The sequence below is a fragment of the Sebastes umbrosus genome, chromosome 23, assembly GCF_015220745.1.
Source record: "Sebastes umbrosus isolate fSebUmb1 chromosome 23, fSebUmb1.pri, whole genome shotgun sequence".
NCBI classification, from domain to species: Eukaryota; Metazoa; Chordata; class Actinopteri; order Perciformes; family Sebastidae; genus Sebastes; species Sebastes umbrosus.
In genome coordinates this window covers 1,728,361-1,749,111 of record NC_051291.1, presented here as the reverse complement: position 1 = coordinate 1,749,111, position 20,751 = coordinate 1,728,361, and the positions used below count along the sequence as shown (strand labels likewise).

The following is a 20,751-nucleotide window of genomic DNA, read 5'->3' as shown; positions in this document are numbered from 1 at the left end:
AAACTCCACACAGAAGGGCCGCCCATCTATAAAACAGGTCTGAAGTATCAAGGTTGAAAGATGTTGGACTACAAATAGTTCCAATGGCATCTAAAAGTAGAAGTGGTAGTATAAGCTTAATCGGTGTTACGGTAAAGACGGGGTCCAGGGTCCCTGGCCCCAAAAAGTGTGGGAAACCCTGTTAGTGCTTCTTGTTCTCTGCCTTTAAAGTGAACTATTGTCTTTATCAAGGCTGTGTTTTTTTAGGACCGATCTTTGATTATATGACACATCTCTTGCATCTGTTGTAAAAGTTAAGACCTGTCGGTGACATCAGCGGAGCAGTTTTGCAACAGGAGCAGTTATAATTAGATTTTATGAATAGTTTTTATTATTTTATGGAATAAAAGAGCAGACGTTTCCTTTCCAGATGACATGCACACGTCTGTGTGTGTGAGTCTGTGAGTCGGTGGCCTGCCTCCCTGCAGGTTGAACCTTTGCTCCGCAGGAACCTGTGCAGAGCAGTTGAGTGTGGACGCTGCCAGATGAGTGTTTGATCAGAGCTTGTTCTGTGGGAGTCGGGGCAGGTGTACAGCAGGTGAATGCTGCGGAGGCAAAGTATTCTGAAACTGGAATAAATAGAAGTTTATCTTTACCCTGAGAAAAGAGCCGGTGGTGCAGAAGAACACTGCACCTTATAAAACTTTTTTTCCAGTGATATCAGAGCCCAAGTCAACTTAAGATCTTAGAAATAATGATACAGATCAGTGCCAGCATACTTTGTGGTAAAGCTGCAGTGGTAGAAGTGGAGCAAATATGACCAGAGGTCAGCAACCTGCGTCTCTTCAGCTCCTCTCCAGAGGCTCCCTGTGGAGTTTTAAAACAATTAGTAGAAATGAATAACTGTTTTTTGTTTACATTTTCATTTTTATTTATCACTGTAGTAGGACTATGGTACGACGGAGTATTAGGACCACATTGAGGAAAAATAAATAAATCTGAGATTTCAAGAATAACGTCATAATATTATAAAGTAGTCATTTTACGTGTTATTTTCTTTTTTTCTTGTGAAGTTTTGACTTTATTCTCATAATATTATGACTTTATTCTCATAATATTATGACTTTATTCTTGTAATATTCTGACTTTATTCTGTAAATCTCAGATGTGTTTTCCCTCAATGTGGTCCTAATACTCCGTAGTACATTGTCTCTTTGGCCCTCACTGCATTAGACTTGTATACTATATACTTAGACTATAAACTGAGTTACCTTCGTCACAATGATCACATGTTTTTCTTTTTCTTTTTTTGCCTAAAACAGCTCTCTGGATAGTAAAGGTCGCTGACCCCTGATCTGACCTCTGACTTCTGACCCCTGCTCTAACTAGAGAGTTTTATGAATCCCCGCGTGACCGCGCAGTAGTAAGCACCGCGTGAGCGCGCACGTACGCTGCGTCGCCCTCTCTGCCTCTGTGTGTGTGTCTGTCTGTCTGTCTGTCTGTCGGGTATAAGCAGGCTGAGCCGAGCCGAGCCACCTCCACTCCTCTGACTCACAGTCACACTACAGGCAGACAGGTGTGTGGCAGCAGCAGCAGCAGAGAGGACTCCATCTGGATCTATTTTTAATACATTTTTAATATATTTTTATACATATCAAACAGCTCCATCATGCTGTGGACGGCGAGGCAAGTCTGCAGGAGATTCTCCAGCTCCACAGTGAGTACCGATGCAGTGAAGGGGACACTTCAGAGTCTTCCTCATTGAGACAAACATATACTGCTGAATAGAGACATGTTGTGCATTGATACAAATGTAGCTGGTGAATAGAGACATGAAGAGGAGCTGCAGCTCTCTCTGCTACATTACAGTGTATATCCTGCAGATGCATGTGTGTGTGGGTCAGTGCCGGTTTGCCACGTTACTGTCCTGGTCTTCCTCCTCCTCCTCTCTACTGTACATGATGTGGAGGAGTTGCATCAGCATGTGAGCTCCAACACTCTCTGTGCAGCAGCTTAGCTCGGATCCTGCAGGCTGCAGGAGGAGAGCAGCACAATCCAGCCATTCAGTCATTATTATTACTGTTGCTTACTGTAGTTGGCTTTGAATGCATCATGTTGCACGTTGCAGAATGCATGTAACAGTCGTGCACTGACACTTGACAGGATCATTCCTGTTCATTCATTTTAACATTCATCAGAAACCTGAAACCTTCCTCGACACATGCTGCTCTTCATGTATGCTGAACCTCTCACTCTCACTCTCTGGGCTGGGCTTTCTGTTTGCTAACAGCTTAACTCACAGCAAAGATTTATTGTTGACTATTGGCCCTGAGGCTATTTTTAAAGCTGCAGCCTGCAGAATGTTTTTGGCATCATTGTGCAAAAAAAAATTCCAGAGTAACCTTTCAGCATTTTGTAATGAGAGACTTCTTAGAGAGACTTCTGCTGCTCCTCATGGCTCTGTTTTCAGGCTTTTAAACATCTAGCCAATCACAGGTTAGTTCAGAGAGAGAGCGTTCCTATTGGCTGAGCTCCGGCTGGTGGGCGGTGCTTGGTATTTCCTCAACTTGATCTCAACATGGCTGCGGGCGTCACAAACTTTCTCATTTTACAGCTAAACATTACACTACAAGATAGGGGAGGGGTGTAAGAATAAAAAAAATAAAATATCGCGATATAATGTGTATTGATTTTTAATTAATAGTTTATATGATGCAAATGCAAATCCCACTGTTCTGATTGCATATAAAAAGATGCACCGACACCCGATACCAGTATCGCATTCCTTCATTCATGAGCTCCCTTTATAAAAGAAGGTGTGTGATACTTCACAGTTCCCTGCAGTCGTATTCGTAGCGGACAATCAAAAGGCGAGGCCGGAGATTAGCACATAAGATTGAGATCAGATTTCTCTCTAGCTGAAGCTACGATACCTGTTTGGTGCAACAGGTCTTTCTGGTTCTGAGACCAGCCAGACAGGGAGTCACCCGTCTCCAGTCACTCGTCTCCAGTCACTTGTGCGTGGTCGTAGATAAGTTACTGAGCTAACTAGCAAGTAATGAGCGTTGTTGGTGACGTATATGATGCCAGACGAGCGATGTAGTTCACTGAGCGGTTTCACACTAAACTAAATGAAACTACGACAAATTATCTTTTAAATTGATAAACGTCATATGTGTGATTCATGGCGCAACTCAAACAGGATCAATATTTGTCTCGTCGTTGACTAATTTATATATTTTTCCCAAAATAAGGTCCCCTAGTGGTCCACCAAGAGGAGAGGGACTTCTCCTCTCTATATGGGACTACAAGTCAGGATGTCTTCCTCCAGGATAGAGGATGTTGTCTATTAAATGTCGGGGGTTGACCTTCCTTTAGAGCAGCACTTTCTTTATATTTAGAGAAACCCCAGAAGATATAGACTCATAAAACCAGACGTGTTTACTGGGAGTGTTGCTGCTGATTACATAGAAAATGATTATGGGGAAATGTGAGGAAGTGACATCATCACATATCCATTGCACCATGAAAAAGAGAAGAGAAGAAAAATACATGTCAAACAAAGAACATCAAACATACATCACTATTGAAGGAAAACACTAATAATCTTACCCTAAATCATCAGGTCACATGATCACAAGTATATAAAGTTACACATTAAAAAGACTGCTTGGTCAATTTACTAACAGCAACTCAAACAATAAGATCAAAATGCCAAGCCGTACATGTCATTGGAACAACGTGTACAGAGATGACTCTGGATGTGAGGAGACAGACAAACGGAGATTTCTCCCGACCCTCTCATCTTTAATATCCAGAGTTTTCCAACGTACATATGAAGAAGAATATGGCTGAATATACTGTATGGGTGACTGCATATTGTTTACAGTAGTGCAATGTGCAAAGTGTCCCTTTAAGAGAGTGTCTGTGGCCCCTCTGGCCCCCCGGAGCTAAAGGCATTCTCCTGCAGTTGCCGGCTGTTCAGATTTGTCAATATTTGGGTTTTCCATCACCGGTTCCACGACATCTATGAAACTAGCAAGCTGAGGAGAGAATGCTGAAAGTCCTCTTCTGCTGAGTAAAAGCTCTCTGATCACACAGAGACATCAGAGTCCAATAACACAAACTGCTGCAGGAACCTCCAGCGTTCTCCAGTTCTGCAGATTTACTCTGGATAAAGCTCTAACTAACTAACGTGTTTGTGTGTTTGCTCTCCTTCCAGAACTATTACCAGAATAAGCTGAAACTAGCTATAATTGGCCAGAGCGTGTTTGGCCAGGAGGTGTACAGCAGCCTGAGGAAGCAGGGCCACAAGGTGGTGGGGGTGTTCACGGTGCCCGACAAGGACGGCAAGGCCGACCCGCTGGGTGAGTTCACTCCCTTCTCTCTGACCTTTCTGTGCACATTTACCGTCTCCCAGGTCCTTCACTGAGCTGTTGGGTTGAGGAGGGTTTATTGCTTCAGTTCGGTTCTGTTGGTGTCATTTGACCTTTGAACTGTGGTGCTTTCTAGTAGATTTGAAAACGTTACAGGACACAGCATAAAATATCAGGTTTTCTGAGTATAAGGGAATAAACGTTGGCCTCTCATACCAACAGTTACTTGTGTTTGGAAAGCAGAGCAGAACAAACGTCAGTCTGAACTCATGGCCACGTGGACGAGGCAGAACAAGATGTAAACACAGCAGTGACATATAATCACCTCATAGAGTCTCTTCTTTTAGCTCTGTTTTGGTCTCCACCAACTCCTGAGAAAAAATATCTTAAGCCAACATTTAGTCCATTTTAATTGAACTCTGGTGCGGTTCGTTTGGGCGGTTGTGAACGCAGTAATTGAACTCTGGTGAAGACTGAGGTGAACTTCTGCAGAAGTCCGATGTTAGCTAGTCATCTGGGCCGTAGAGAACATCTAGAATATGCTAAATAAAGTCCACAAACATAGTGATGTTTATAAAATCATCAACTATAGGAGAAGGGATTCGATTCAACAGCATCAAAGTCTGTGATTCCTTGCATAGAAGCGGCAGCTCTCGAGACCAAAAAGATAAATTCGCTCCTTCGTACACGGCCCTCAGCTAATGTCTTCTTTATTTGGTCCGCTTTGCACCGTGAAACCAAACCAGACTAACTAGAAAACTAACCAAAAGGGAACTCTGATTCAGACCGGCCAAACCAGATTAAGGTTTGCATTCATTCACTCCAGATCTCAAAGATAGTCTCGATGGACCAACGAGTCAAAGCTGGAATTACAGGTCTGCTATGACTGACTGATGGGAGCGGTTTGTCTGCAGCCGTAGACCTGGATGAGGACCAACATAGAGGAGGCCTGCAGCAGCGGAGGCAGAATCCTGTACCAACAGGCCACGAACAGGCCACGAACAGGCCACAAACAGGCCACAAACAGGCCACAAACAGGCCACAAACAGGCCACAAACAGGCCACCAACAGGCCACAAACAGGCTCTTTGACTGGGTCATAACTCAATATCTAATAGTCTATATAGAAAATACACACCTAGAGTTTACAACATATTTCTGTCTCTGGTTCACTTCTAATTACACAATGAGAAATAACAGAGAAATGCAACAAATGTTTTGGGTTTGTACACAAATCTAATGAGTCAGATAATCCTGGATGTGACGGCCTGACGGTGATGATCCGGGTCTCCTGCGGGTCGTCATCATCAGAGGCCCGTTCTGTATCTGAGGTAGAGGCGTGTTGACTCTGCAGTGCTCCCTGGACAAAGACAGGCTTTTATCCTGCGTTAGCCGCGGGAGATTGGCTCCATTGTCTGCGTGGGGCGGGGTGGGGGGAGGCCCAGCGTGGCCCGGAGATGCAGCTCCGAGGTGAAAAGTCCACAATCAGACCTCATACCTCTTTGATATGATGCAATGTTTCCAGGAAGCAGCATCACCGTCAGCTAGCAGCTGCCTCTTGACCTCAGCCTGTCATCCTCCTTCACGCTGAGTAATAAACACATTCCTGCCTCCTCAACAACAAGTGGAGGAGGTCAATACAGGAAAGATAGTGTGATAATTCATAATGCACATTTAGTCCCCATAGGAGACATTTCATTGTAGTGAGACTTCACTGTATAAAATGACCTGTGGTGACCTCTAGGATAACCACAGCCTCAGGACTGACTCCTGACAGTAGATTTAAATATCGAACACATACTTATTCGAGTTTTTAAACTCTCAAATGTTAGTATCGGCCTCAAAAATCCAGTATCTCCTCTAAGAATGTAGGAGAAAAATGTACAAACTGTTGCACTTGGGGGTTAAGGCCCGATCACAAACCCTAACATCCCCGATCCACTTCATTTCTGTCTCCTCTTCTCTTCCAGCGGTGGCGGCGGAGAAGGACGGGACGCCGGTGTTCAAGTTCCCCCGGTGGCGTGTCAAGGGGAAGCCCATCCCGGAGGTGGTGGACGCCTACAAGGCGGTCGGCGCCGAGCTCAACGTCATGCCCTTCTGCTCCCAGTTCATCCCCATGAACGTCATCGACGACCCCAAGCACGGCTCCATCATCTACCACCCCTCCATCCTGCCGCTGCACAGAGGAGCCTCCGCCATCAACTGGTGAGGAAGAGGAGGGGAAGGGTTGATAAAATGTTTTTGATACCAGAGGGATCTTGGCAAGTAATGCTCTGATGGGACGTGCACTGACGGGTAACAAAGGGGTTAACGTATCACTCACTTTGGCTCACTGCCTGCGTGGATCCACGGTAGTAAAGGAATGACAACAGTGACGTCCACGTTCCTCTCAGTAATAATAGATAACACATAAAGCTAGGGATTATAAAAGAGACAGTTTCTGCAGCGTGTGAGCAGACAGTGGCAGCTCGCCAAAAGAAACAACCGGCTTTCTGTGTTAACTGACAACTGCAGAGGAGGAGAGACCTGCAGCGGTAGCTGTCAGTCAGGGAAACATGAGGTGGTAATTCATACCGTAATGATTGCAGCTCTTTAACAGAATGAATGAATGAATGACAATCTTATTATTGTGTCATGCATATTAGTATGATCAGCTCACATGAGCTTACAAGACACCGTAAATCTGCAAATATATAGAAACAGCTGAAGCATCTTTGATGAACTCATCTTCAGATCATCATCAGTCTGGAAATATTCTTTTCTTTTAGTCGGAGTGACCACAGTGTTGACGTCAGAAGGATGCACCTCCGCTGTAACATTAACTTTAAATGTGAACATTAACAGAGAACGGTCCGGTAAACTGCGTCTCTCGTCGTTGTTCAGAAGTTCAGATGAAGTGACGACCTGAAGGTCAAAACTATACTGACTATACTGCAGTTCCCAAGCGTACTCCTGTTATACCATCCATGGTTTTATCCATCATCAGTTTACTCTAAAATGTGATGTGTGTTAAGGGAATGATTATGATAATTATTTAACTTATTATTTATCTTTATCTACGTTGAGTGACAGCCCCTTCATTTGCATAATGAGGTAGAAATACATTTAAAAAATGTGCAAAGAAATGTATAAAGAAAGAAATACATTTGGGGAAATAAATAAGGGGTGAAATGCAAAGGGAAAATTGTGCATAAATAAATAAATTCATAAATAAATACATTCAAAAATATATATAAAATAAATTACAAAAATAAATAAATAAAAAAACAATGCAAAATAAATAAATTAAAAATGAATGCAAAAAAATAAATATATTTAAAAATGTATACAAATAACTACATGAAGAAATAAAACAGAATAGTAAATAAGTAAGGGAATTAATACAAAGATAAGTAAATGAATAAATAACGAGGCAAATTAAAACAGAAATATCAATTTATGTCACATTTTATCGATTAATTAATGGCTACATTTATATTTAATATTATTTCTTGCAGAAATAAATAAATAGATAAATACAAAATGAATAAAAAAATAAATGTAAAAAAATAATTAAAATAAATAATTAATCAGAAGAGTAAATGAATTAGTGAATTAATACAAAGATAAATAAATAAAGAAGCAAATTAAAAATTAAAACAGAAATATCAATGCATGTCACATCAATTAATTTACTTTATTTTTAATAATATTTTTGCTACATTTAATGGCATTTTTATTCATTCATTTATTTATGTATGTATTTATTTATTTATTTATTTATTTATGTAGTCATTTATTTATTTATTTTTGATTTTGGCAGGTTCCGTCCTCCATACATGTGTGGCTACAGTGGCCGGTGTTGTAGGTTTCTGTAGGCTCCTGTAGGTTCTTCAGAACAACTAAAAGGCTAAAGGTTCACCCGGCCTCCTTCAGCGGCCCTTCGTCCTCTGTGTTCTCCAGGTCAGGCTGGAGGTAGAGGAGGGTTGGCTGCTATCTGTTTGTGCAGCAGGAGGTTTAAACCAGTTCTCTCTGACTCTGACGTCCTGGCCGGTTGTTCTTATCTCTCCCTCCTGCTAGTCCGTCTGTTCTCCACCCTTTACTATCGCTCTGTTTCTGTTATCACCGGGTGTCAATGAATAGCTTCCGCTTATATTCAACTGTTAAAAACACAACTTTTCTAAATGTCACTATTTTAATAAAAGTAAATAAAGTCATTGATAATCAGAGGGAATAGTGGGACATCTTGGGAAATATATTTATTTTTTCTATCCCAGAGTTAGATGAGGAGATGGGGGGGGGGGGGGGGGGGGCAGCTAGCGTAGGATTTCTGTCCCTTTGTGATGTCACAAATATACAATATTTAGACCGTTACACGGTTTTAAACATTCTAAATGTGTCCCAGTTTATTTCCTGTTGCAGTGTATGTGATTAACATCAGCTGACAGGAAGTAAACATGGACCCAAACTGTTGCCTAGCAACGCAATTCTGTTGCAATTCCGTTGAAATGCACTAAAACGGAGCGTTTCAGACAGAGGGTGAATACAGGTATAGTCAGACAGACAGGATGAGGAAAATAAAGTTATTTTTTAACATTGCAGCATGTAAACATGTTCTAGTAGAAACACAAAATACAAGAATGAACCTGACAATGAGCACGATATGGGACCTTTAAAGGCTCCATCCATCCAGTTTCTAAACTGATGCTTATCCTTTTTATGGTCGTGGGGGCCTGGAGAGCTATCCCATCATGCATTGGGAGAGAGCCAGGGTGCACCATGGACCGGTCACTTGTCTGTTACAGGGCTAACACCATTTGCAGACGTAATGGAAAAGTAATTTGAGTCTTACTACACAATATAATTAGAGCATATATATCTTAAATTTATATTTTGACTTAGCTATCTATAATTATGAATCCAGTCAAACTAATATATTCTAAATTCTCTTGCCATAAGCCTTAATAAAGTTCTGGATTATATAAATGAACCGACGGTAGACGGCTTGTTGGTCTCACCAACAGTCTCGTTCCCTGCCGGTGCAATCAGCTGTTATCTTCTCTTTATCTGAACCTGCTCCATGTGGTCAGCTTTATGGTTCTACTTTATATCTTATATCTTAAGTGTGTTATGGCACCGCTCCAAGGTTGGCTTATTTCTCTCTCTGTGTGTGTGTTTGTGTGTGTGTGTGTGTGTGACACCAGGACCCTGATCCACGGCGATAAGAAAGCCGGATTCTCAGTGTTCTGGGCCGACGACGGGCTGGACACCGGACCCATCCTGCTGCAGAAGGAGTGTCCTGTGGAGCCCAACGACACCGTGGACACGCTCTACAACCGCTTCCTCTTCCCAGAGGGCATCAAGGCCATGGTAACCACCTGGGCGTTCATATTACTCCTTTTGATCACATAAGGAGTGTAATCCAGCATGCATTTATACACAACCTTTTTCACATTGAGTGGAGACATGTTTTCAGACTGAGGTGTCCCCCTCCCCTCCCTCTGTTCCCCGGTGCAGGTGAAGTCGGTGCAGCTCATTGCTGATGGAAAGGCCCCCAGAATCCCCCAGTCAGAGGAAGGAGCGACTTACGAAGGCATTCAGAAGAAGTCCAACGCCAAGGTGAGAGGCGTCACTCCCAGGCAGCGGCCCAAAGTCAGATCCTTTATCATGTGATATGAATAAGCTGTGGCACTCTGTCGTTCATTCAGGCTGGAGCACCGACTGGGCCTTAAAGGGGCTCCTGCATTTCCTCCTGATATTCAGACCCTGTCTTGTACGTTGGCTCTTTTAGAGGAGTGCTGTCGGTATTTCAATAAGTATTACTGGTGCACAGTTTTAAAGAGTAACTTAAAGGGATAGTTCAGATGTATCTCAGTGTGGCTGTAAGAGGTCCTTCTCCATAGTCAGTGTATTACCTACAGTAGATGGAGTTTGGAGAAACAGACAGGAGTAGCAGCACGGGAGCAAAGCGATGTACTGCTGTAGGCACCTAAAAAAAATCAATATCAGTTTAAGTGTACGCTATATTTAGAATATGTTCACCTCTTTACCTCGCCGTCAGACAGCCCTTTCTGTTAGGAACTGAAGCCTTCATCTCTGTTCTCTTGAAAGCCACCAGACTCCATTAACAAAACAGTAATTTTAACTCGAAGAACATAGGAGTTGCTGGTCTACCGCTGCCTCTCACAGTTTGTTTGTGTTATTGTGTGACTTTGTTAGTCCAAAAAAGTCATAAAAAAGTCATGATATAGTATGTGTAAAAAAGTATAAAAAGAAAATAATCATATAGTATTCGGAAAAAAGTAAAAAAATAAATAATATTATAGTATGTAGAAAAAAGTAAAAAATAAATTTAAAAAAGTCATAATATGGTATGTGTAAAAAAAAATTTAAAAAGAAAGTCATAATATATTATATTGAAAAAAGTAAAAAATTCATATTATAGTATGTGGACATTTTTTTTAAAAAGATTGTCGTAGTATAATATGTAGAAGAAAGAAAAAAAATTAAAAAGTCATAATATAGTATGTGGAAAAAAAGTAAAAAAAAAAAAAAAAAAGTTATAATATAGTATATCAAATTTTTTTTTTTTAAAAGATAGTATGTCGTAAAAAGTCCTGGTTTAGTATAGTAATGTTCTAAATATAGCGTACCCTTGATGTAGATTGTGTTCAGGTGTCTACAACATGTTTTGCTCCATTGCTTTGCTCCTGCACCTAACAACCTTTTTTTTTTTATCTCTTTTCACTCTGTTATATCAGCAAAGACTGATGGAAAACACACACAGAGGTTCTGTAGCAGCTTCTGCAGCTGACTGTCACCGGGTACTGACGCTTTAGCACAGCTGAAATGCATCTGGTGGAGACAGTCAGGGAGACAGTTAAGAGGGACACTGTAGCTGTAAGGGGGGGGGGGGGTGTGAGTGGTCGTTGGGTAACCGTGAAGACGGGTTTGAATGCATGTGATCAAACTAAAATTAGGTGTTAAATCACTCTTTAAATAATAAGTTTTTAGTGAAATGTGTTGTTTTTTACATAGAGAAACAGCTGCTCAGTTCAACCACACCTTAATTCAGACGATAGTGTGGAAATCTACTGTTAACCGACATGTTGCTCAGGGCCAGTCCTGTAAGCCTGAGTGGTCGTGGTTTATCTGACAGGAGGAAAGTCAGAGGAGGGGCTGATCTTGGCTGCTCTCTGATTTGCCACTCGGAGCCACGTTGCTGGCATGTTGGGTCTGGTTGTCTGGTCTATTCTTAGAGCTCTCCAGCATCGTTTCTTTTCCACGTGTCGCTCAGCTAGTGGCGGCCAGCTGTTGGGCTTCCCTCTCATTCTCAGAAATGAAGGTGACCTGGTTGTTCTGGAGAAATGAACCCGGCACCGTGAGCAATGTCTTTCTGTCCCTCAGGTCAACCTGGCCCAACCGGCTGAGGCCATCCACAACTGGATCCGCGGCCATGACAAAGTCCCCGGTGCCTCCGCCGTCATTGGTGGTCAGGTGTGTTTCCTGGAACACACACACACACACACACACACACACACACACACACACACGCACACTGTCTATTGTTGAGGTCAGACGGAGGTCAGAGTTGGATGGCTGATAGAGATCCTAAATACCTGTTTTTAACTGCCTCTCTGTCTGTTCTTCCTCAGGTCGTGACCCTGTACGGCTCGTCCATGCTGGGGGGGTCGGTACCGGCCGGTCAGCCCCTGGAGATGGAAGGGGCGTCCCAGCCCGGCCTGGTCACCAAGAACGGCCTCGTGCTGTACGGAACCGACGGGAAAGCTGTGAGTCTCTCTGTCGTCTGTTCTACTACAAAACAAATATTCAGAGCAAACAGACGTTGAGCTGTTGGCCGTCCGTCTGCTGCACTCAGACACAGCAGGTTTAACGCTGCCAGCTGGAGTCCCTGTGTTTGATCCGCTCTGTGTTTGATCCGTTGTGTGTTCGGTCCTCAGCTCCTGGTGAAGAACCTGCAGTTTGAAGATGGGAAGATGATCCCTGCCTCTAAATACTTCTCCTCTGGTGAAAGCTCCAGCGTGGAGCTGACTGATGATGAGAAGAAGATGGCCGAGGAGATCAGGGTTAGTTACTGTTAGTGGACGGTGTTGATCTGATTGTGGGCCGTGCAGGACGTTGTTCACCTCAACCTTCTGTTTAACCTGGTGTTTGACCCGAGACACTGTTGCTGATTGAGAATGCTTTGATTCATCCCAGAACATCTGGAAGGGCATCCTCAGCAACGTCCCGGCCGTCGAGGACGCCACGGACTTCTTCAAGTCCGGAGCCGCCTCCATGGATGTGGTCAGGTGAGAGAGAGATCAGTCAGAAGAGATTCATTATGTTTGACCAGAGTTAGTCAGTTAAAGTCACATCTGAAATCCAATCATATCTCACTGTACGTCACCATCTTTTGAAGTCCAACAAAAAGGAACCAAAATAAACGTATAATATCCTCAGTATAACGATGTAATTAATCGCAAATTCGTCTTAAAAAAAGTCAGACAAAATAAACAAATCTAAACCCATAAATTATTATAAAGCCTTTACGATCCTACAGAAACTACCGTGTAAAAGAGACCCCTCACCACTCTAACGCCGAATAAACACCAGAGCAGCGGCAAAGTGCGGCCTGCGTTGAAGTGCGGCCTGCGGCGTGCTGCCATGCAATGTCTACGAAAAGTTCCACCGAATTGCGGCCAAACTAGAAGTTTAACTAGAAAAGTTTAACTATTAGAGAATACCCAATCACTAAACAGATCCTGTGACTCTTGTCACATGGTGACCACGTTGTTTTCTTCCCGCCTGAAACACGAATGAATACGGTGAAGCCTCACTTCGCCGCTGTCTGGTGTGAATTGGGTGTAAAAGCGCTGATGAAACGCTGATGTCGTCTCCATCTCTTGAGGCAGGCTGGTGGAGGAGGTGAAGCAGAAGTGCGCCGGCGTCCAGCTGCAGAGCGAGGACGTGTACATGGCCACCACCTTCCAGGACTTCATCCAGATGTTCGTCCGCAAGCTGCGAGGGGAGGACCAGGAGGAGGAGCAGGTCATCGACTATGTGAGTCTCAGATCGTCTCTAGATTTTTCATCACACATTATATTTTAAGATGTTTAAAGGTCGGTGTTTGTGGTTGATTTGTGATTGTTGTACTGTTCCTGTTGTTTTGTATCCAGGCAACCAAAGACGTGAACAACATGACGGTGAAGATGCCCAACCAGTGTTTCATCAACGGCCAGTTTGAGGACGCAGAAAACGGCAAAACCTACGACACCATCAACCCTGCCGACGGATCGGTGAGTCACACATGAACATGCTGTCGTATGAATCACAAGGTTTGTTCTCGTATTAATTATCAGACCGTTCCGTCCTCCACCAGGTGATCTGTAAGGTGTCCTTCTGCTCGGTGGGGGATGTGGACCGGGCCGTGGCCGCCGCCAAAGAAGCTTTTTATAACGGACCCTGGGGCAGGATGAACCCCAGAGACAGAGGGAGTCTGCTGTACAGGTGAGTAGCTTCACCTAGAGGACGACGGGGGGACTACATGATCAGAACAAAACACTCAGGTCCAGATTCACCAAGACTGGAAACACACTGACAAACTACGACGGAGTATTAAGGCCACATTGAGGGAAACAAAAATCTGAGAGATTTCCAGAATACAGTCGTAATATTACAAGAATAAAGTCATAATTATTTTTAACCTGTTCTCCAGTCATAAGTCTCACTTGCCTCTCAGGGCTTCCGTACTTACCCGACATTTGAAACCCCCCCCTCAGAACTCTGTCCCCTCTGACCTCCTCCTTCCTCCCTCCAGAGTTGCAGACCTGATGGAGGAGCACCAGGAGGAGCTGGCCACCATCGAGTCCATCGACTCGGGAGCCGTGTACACGCTGGCCCTCAAGACGCACGTCGGCATGTCCATCCAGACCTTCAGATACTTCGCCGGCTGGTGTGACAAGATCCACGTAGGTTAACACACACACACACACCAGGTTTATAGAAACTCAACACTGACTATAACACCGAAGTCTCACGTGGTTTCTTTGCTGCAGGGTAAGACCATCCCCATCAACCAAGCCAGACCCAACCGCAACCTGACCTTCACCAGGAGAGAGCCTCTGGGGTAAACGCTCTGAACCAAACGCTGCTTTATATCTGAACATTTACTGAGAGTGTTTTACTGAGTGCTCTGTGTGTTATTTCTGTGTCAGTGTGTGTGCCATCATCATCCCGTGGAACTATCCTCTCATGATGCTGGCGTGGAAGAGCGCCGCCTGCCTCGCAGCGGGGAACACGCTCGTTCTTAAACCCGCACAGGTGAACTACACCGAACACACACTCTCCTTTTATATCGTTCTAAAATAACAGCTTGGTGATGCTTCTTCAGCGGAATATTCTGGACCGAGTGACAGATATTCTTTCCTATATCTACAGGTCACTCCGTTGACGGCGCTGAAGTTTGCTGAGCTGTCGGTGAAAGCCGGCATTCCTAAAGGAGTCATCAACATTTTGCCAGGCTCAGGTAATGAACACATGAAGAAATACAGGATCCACACAGACTTTAAATTTTTTTATATTGCACATATTGCATTGATTGAAGTATTGCACTTGTTTATTGCACTTTATGTGAGAGAGAGAGTCGTATGAGTTACCTGTTTAACAGTCTGATGGCCTGGGGAAACTGTTTCTCAGTCTGCTGGTGTGAATCCTGCACAGTTATTTTACAAGAAACAAAAAGATCGAGATGGAAGTCGTTCTTATTTTTAAACGTGCGACGATTTCAAAGACAAAAATATTTGGTGTGCAAAGGCCTCCAACTTTATACGCAGTTGGTTTGAGTCTTTTTATGGGTTTTGTTGACAATAGGAGGATCTACAGTAACGTCACCCTGATACAGCCAACCTTAGATACCTAAGATACCTCACACTGTGTTCTCCTCTGGGACGCATCATGTTGACGGAAACAGAAAAGGAAACACTGAAGCAGAGTTAGAAACTCCTAACATCATTCTTCTGCCTCGGTTCTCTCCTCCAGGTGGGATGGTGGGACAGCGTTTGTCCGACCACCCGGACATCCGTAAGCTGGGCTTCACCGGCTCCACGCCTATCGGCAAACAGATCATGAAGAGGTAGAGTACGACCCGACACACTCACTGCTCAGTTGATGTAACCGTTGTAGAACATGTTTAACTGTGACTTCCTGTTGCAGCTGTGCGCTCAGTAACCTGAAGAAGGTTTCTCTGGAGCTGGGAGGGAAGTCGCCTCTCATCATCTTCAGCGACTGTGACATGGACAAGGCTGTTCGCATGGTGAGAGAGAGAGCGAGGGAGGGGTGGGAGCATACTGGAGGAAAGACTTGTACCTTCATTTAATGCATTTATGACATCATGCTCTTGACTCTGTATCTGTGTTTGTGTGTCTGCTGCTCCACAGGGGATGAGCTCTGTGTACTTCAACAAGGGGGAGAACTGCATCGCTGCCGGACGTCTGTTTGTGGAGGAGTCCATCCACGATGAGTTCATCAACCGAGTGGTGAGTGAGCCCAAATCACTGATGCAGCCCTCCTTTAATTTATAACAAAAACAGCATCATTAAGCCTCCATTTCTCCCCCTTCCCCTCTGAGGTGGAGGAGCTGAAGAAGATGAAGGTGGGAGACCCGCTGGATCGCTCCACGGACCACGGCCCGCAGAACCACAAAGCCCACATGGACAAGCTGCTGGAGTACTGCGAGGTCGGACTGAAGGAGGGAGCTACGCTGGTGTACGGAGGCAAACAGGTGGACAGGCCAGGTACGATAAACACACCGAGGCACAACTGGCTGCTACACCTGATGACCAGCAGCACACTGTCTGGAGCTGAAGGGACTCGTCAGAAGCTTTAGCATCAATGTTTGCATTAGTGAATAATTAATATGTCCATTTTCCCTCAGGTTATTTCATGGAGCCCACCGTGTTCACTGACGTGGAGGACCACATGTTCATCGCCAAAGAGGAGTCCTTCGGCCCCGTCATGGTGGTGTCCAAGTTCAAAAACGGGTGAGTCATGAAGTAAAAGTTATCTCGCTGGAGCTGCGGCAGCAGCACTGGAGTGCAATTTCAGTCGCTAACCGGTGTCCTCTCTTCCAAACCACAGCGACGTGGACGGCGTGCTGCAGAGAGCCAACGACACGGAGTACGGCCTGGCGTCGGGCGTGTTCACCCGCGACATCAACAAGGCCATGTACGTGAGCGAGCGGCTGGACGCCGGAACGGTGTTCGTCAACACCTACAACAAGACCGACGTGGCTTCACCTTTTGGAGGCTTCAAACAGTCCGGCTTCGGCAAAGACCTCGGTGAGTAGAGACACAGAACCGACATGAAGGTCATCACATGGATAGGTCGTTTAGCAGAAAGTTGTGTTTTAGTGTTTTGAATGTTCTTACTTTGATTGAACATTTGTACAGTCATTGATATATTGATTGAGATAAAGGGGAACCTGCTGATTTTACACATAAAGGCCAGTTCACTAGTTGTAAGAATTACAACTCAACTTATAGAAACGGTTGTTTAATTTCTGAAGCGTTAACAACTCGGTCCAGTGAATGATGTTGTGTTGTTGTTGGTCCACAGGAGAGGACGCTCTCTTGGAATACCTCAAGACCAAAGCAGTGACTGTGGAGTACTGAGACTCTGCGAACGAACTCTGACCCACATCTGAATAGGAAGGGACTCCTGTCTGTCTGTCTGCTTCAGTCAGACATCCAGCTTCAGTCAGACATCCAGCTTCAGTCAGACATCCAGCTTCAGTCAGACATCCAGCTTCAGTCAGACATCCAGCTCCATTCAGCTCTGCTTCTGGACAGTGTGTGTGAATGTGTGAATGTGTGAGTGTGTGAGTGGAGTGTGTACTGGATGAATGAGAGGAGAGCCACAGTTTGGAAAACGTGCCTGACTTTCTTCGTTAAAAACAAAGCTTCACATCATGAACTCGTACGTGTTTGATACCCGTCTGTGTGTATCTACACATAAAACCCAGAGTCGGACGCCTGATGAGAGCCGAGCTGGTTCCCACTAGTTTCACCGTTTCAAGGTCAGCAACAAGATCTCCAGAGTATTATTATTATTATGTGAGACTACTGGTGTATTTCCAGGGTGAAGAATGAATGTTCACACTCACATCAAAACAAATAGGTAGCAGTGAAAGAAGGGATCGTTGACTCTGTTTTATTCTAATTGATTAAAGTCTTAATGAGGAGCGACTTCACCACCGCCAAAAGCAAGTTGGTAAATACTTTTAGAATCCTACTTATAAGTGAGACTTTTCTTCAGACAGACTTGAAACTTGGTTCCGACAGGTAATCCATAACAGTTAACATTTAGTCATTCTAGGGCTGTCAATCCATTCAATATTTAATTAATCGCACATTTTTTATCTGTTCAAAATGAACCTTAAAGGGAAATGTCAAGTATTTAATACTCAATAATGCTTTGCAAATGTATGTTTATATTTATTATTGTAAATCAATTAACAACACAAAACAATGACAGATATTGATCCAGAAACCATTTAGCATAAAACAATATGCTCCAATGATAACATGGCAAACTGCAGCCCAACAGGCAACAACAGCTGTCAGTGTGTCAGTGTGCTGACGCGTTATCGCATTGAAAGCCCTAATTTTTGGTTATTAAAATGTTTTAATTAATAAAGTGATTGGCACACAGCTGTGACATCCAGTATTTGACATTTAGCTGCTTCATAGCATCACATTCACCAGCTGTCATGAGGAAACCAACGCCACTTTAGTCGTTCGTTGCATTAAAATTGTTGCAAGAAAGTGTTTTCAGAGCAGATACTGCTCGCAGCTTCACATTACCATATGATAACAATGTATTTTTTTTATGACAGAGTATCAGGACCACATTGAGGGGGAAACAAATCTGAGATTTCAAGAATAAAGTCATAATATTACGAGAAAAAAAGTAATTTCTTCCTCCACAAAAGAGGCAATTTCCCCCAGGTTGACTTTTATTCTCATAAACTTATGACTATATTTATCAAAATCTCAGATTATTTGTTTTTCCTCTATGTGGCCCTGATACTCCGTCGTATTTTTACAATAAATAGTAAAAGAAATAGTTCATTGTGATGGATTAACTGTCTCAGGCATGTTTCAAATGGTTCACCTTTGATCAGTATTTAATCGTCACTACATCGAGCTGTGCTGAGCCGTTTATATTCTCTCTCCAGATGTTTACATCGTGTCCTCACAGCTGTCTGTCCAACCATTCACTCTCTTCCCTTTGTTAGATTTGACTTCTTTTTGTAAATATTTCTTAACCACAGAGGGAAAAGGACTATTTGATCTATTTTTGTCAGACAGAGGAAGACTGTGCGTTATAACACTATATATATTATATTGGTTAAAGACACACCAGCCAGATGTTTTTATGCATCACGGAAGTGAAGAAGTTGTGAAATTAGTTTTCTAATCTGTCCTACGTTATCAGCATAAAGGAAACAAGGGCTAAGAAGAAAGTGTTTTATTTCTTACTCTCAATCTTTTGTGTAAAAGGTGAGATCTGTCCCCTCAATGAACAGTAATGTCATACAACGGTGAATAAACTTTGATTTGAATTTGACTGTGTAACGCTGCTGTCACTCATGACTCTTTCCATGCAGCTCAGCACTGTGCACCTCTGAATGCTCTAGGTCTCTAGTTTGATCCATCCATCCTCTGAATGCTCTAGGTCTCTAGTTTGATCCATCCATCCTCTGAATGCTCTAGGTCTCTAGTTTGATCCATCCATCCTCTGAATGCTCTAGGTCTCTAGTTTGATCCATCCATCCTCTGAATGCTCTAGGTCTCTAGTTTGATCCATCCATCCTCTGAATGCTCTAGGTCTCTAGTCTGATCCATCCATCCTCTGAATGCTCTAGGTCTCTAGTTTGATCCATCCATCCTCTGAATGCTCTAGGTCTCTAGTTTGATCCATCCATCCTCTGAATGCTCTAGGTCTCTAGTCTGATCCATCCATCCTCTGAATGCTCTAGGTCTCTAGTTTGATCCATCCATCCTCTGAATGCTCTAGGTCTCTAGTTTGATCCATCCATCCTCTGAATGCTCTAGGTCTCTAGTTTGATCCATCCATCCTCTGAATGCTCTAGGTCTCTAGTTTGATCCATCCATCCTCTGAATGCTCTAGGTCTCTAGTCTGATCCATCCATCCTCTGAATGCTCTAGGTCTCTAGTTTGATCCATCCATCCTCTGAATGCTCTAGGTCTCTAGTTTGATCCATCCATCCTCTGAATGCTCTAGGTCTCTAGTCTGATCCATCCATCCTCTGAATGCTCTAGGTCTCTAGTTTGATCCATCCATCCTCTGAATGCTCTAGGTCTCTAGTTTGATCCATCCATCCTCTGAATGCTCTAGGTCTCTAGTCTGATCCATCCATCCTCTGAATGCTCTAGGTCTCTAGTTTGATCCATCCATCCTCTGAATGCTCTAGGTCTCTAGTCTGATCCATCCATCCTCTGAATGCTCTAGGTCTCTAGTTTGATCCATCCATCCTCTGAATGCTCTAGGTCTCTAGTCTGATCCATCCATCCTCTGAATGCTCTAGGTCTCTAGTTTGATCCATCCATCCTCTGAATGCTCTAGGTCTCTAGTTTGATCCATCCATCCATCCATTAATGAAATAAATTGGCACGCAAACACAACCTTCTGCAGTTGCAAGCAAATGAACTGGATCAACATAGATAACATCAGATTGACCTGAAAAGCCTCGGCACATCTGTCTGTGGTCTGTGTGCAGCTGGGTTATAACAAGGCAGCGAGCCTCAGCCAATAGGAACGCTCTCTCTCAAAGTCTCCCGGAAGGATCCATGAGGAGGAGCAGAAGTCTCTCAGAATACTTGAATTACAATATGCTGAAAGGTTATTATGGGATTGTTTCCCAACGATGCCAAAAACATTCTGCCTACTGAAGCTTTAAGTTAGATGTTCCAAATGTTTTTAGTGTCGTTCCTCCGCGGCTTATTTTGGACTTGCAGTTGATACAACTTGCAGCTTTATGTCTTCTTCACCTACGCTGAAAAACTTCCACTACGACGACATGATGTGTGTGTGTGGCTGCACCTGTGTGTCAAACCGGCAGAAAATCAATGGGATATATCAGATTGTTCCGTGGCGTGCTGTGTTGCATGCATATTGTGTTTTTGTGCCCTCTTCTCCGTCTCTCAGGTGCCGCCCCTCTCCTCCCTCCCCCCTGTGCAGCTGCAGTGGATGAAGGTACGCAGCTTTGTATTTTGAAAGGGAGGGGAATGTTACAGAGATATGCTGCTGACTGACGGAGCATCTCTAGCTGTTAGTTCAGGAACCGCTTGATTAATGCAGCAGTTTTCTCTGAGCGGAGCATTTTAAACATTTTA

At 43.7% G+C, this 20,751-nt stretch overlaps 1 protein-coding gene across 3 annotated transcripts; it reads left to right on the top strand.

Annotated features, from left to right (window-relative positions):
* The first annotated feature begins 1,469 nt into the window (after window positions 1-1,469).
* aldh1l2 (aldehyde dehydrogenase 1 family, member L2) lies at window positions 1,470-17,619 on the top strand. Of its 3 annotated transcripts, none has more exons than XR_005205558.1 (24): window positions 1,470-1,696; window positions 4,202-4,346; window positions 6,325-6,559; window positions 9,538-9,703; window positions 9,851-9,952; window positions 11,741-11,830; window positions 11,989-12,123; window positions 12,295-12,420; window positions 12,554-12,645; window positions 13,249-13,396; window positions 13,513-13,632; window positions 13,716-13,843; window positions 14,154-14,304; window positions 14,392-14,462; window positions 14,551-14,656; window positions 14,774-14,861; window positions 15,374-15,467; window positions 15,548-15,647; window positions 15,772-15,870; window positions 15,963-16,128; window positions 16,269-16,374; window positions 16,472-16,671; window positions 16,949-17,062; window positions 17,099-17,619. XR_005205558.1 is itself a non-coding variant. In XM_037760729.1 (23 exons), the coding sequence occupies exons 1-23, from the start codon at window positions 1,649-1,651 to the stop codon at window positions 17,002-17,004; spliced, it is 2,772 nt and encodes a 923-aa protein (XP_037616657.1). In that variant the 5' UTR covers window positions 1,470-1,648; the 3' UTR covers window positions 17,005-17,619. The 3 variants fall into 3 exon arrangements, 1 of the variants encoding a protein (XP_037616657.1); XR_005205559.1 differs by having other exon boundaries at window positions 16,949-17,072; window positions 17,135-17,619; XM_037760729.1 differs by having other exon boundaries at window positions 16,949-17,619.
* Window positions 17,620-20,751: the final 3,132 nt, after the last annotated feature.

Bases quoted from the DNA above. Each gene is read 5' to 3' on its own strand.
- aldh1l2 (XM_037760729.1), top strand. From the start codon at position 1,649: ATGCTGTGGACGGCGAGGCAAGTCTGCAGGAGATTCTCCAGCTCCACA. The intron at 13,844-14,153 runs GTGAGTAGCTTC...TCCTCCCTCCAG, and splicing joins AGAGGGAGTCTGCTGTACAG to AGTTGCAGACCTGATGGAGG. The intron at 14,862-15,373 runs GTAATGAACACA...TCTCTCCTCCAG, and splicing joins CAACATTTTGCCAGGCTCAG to GTGGGATGGTGGGACAGCGT.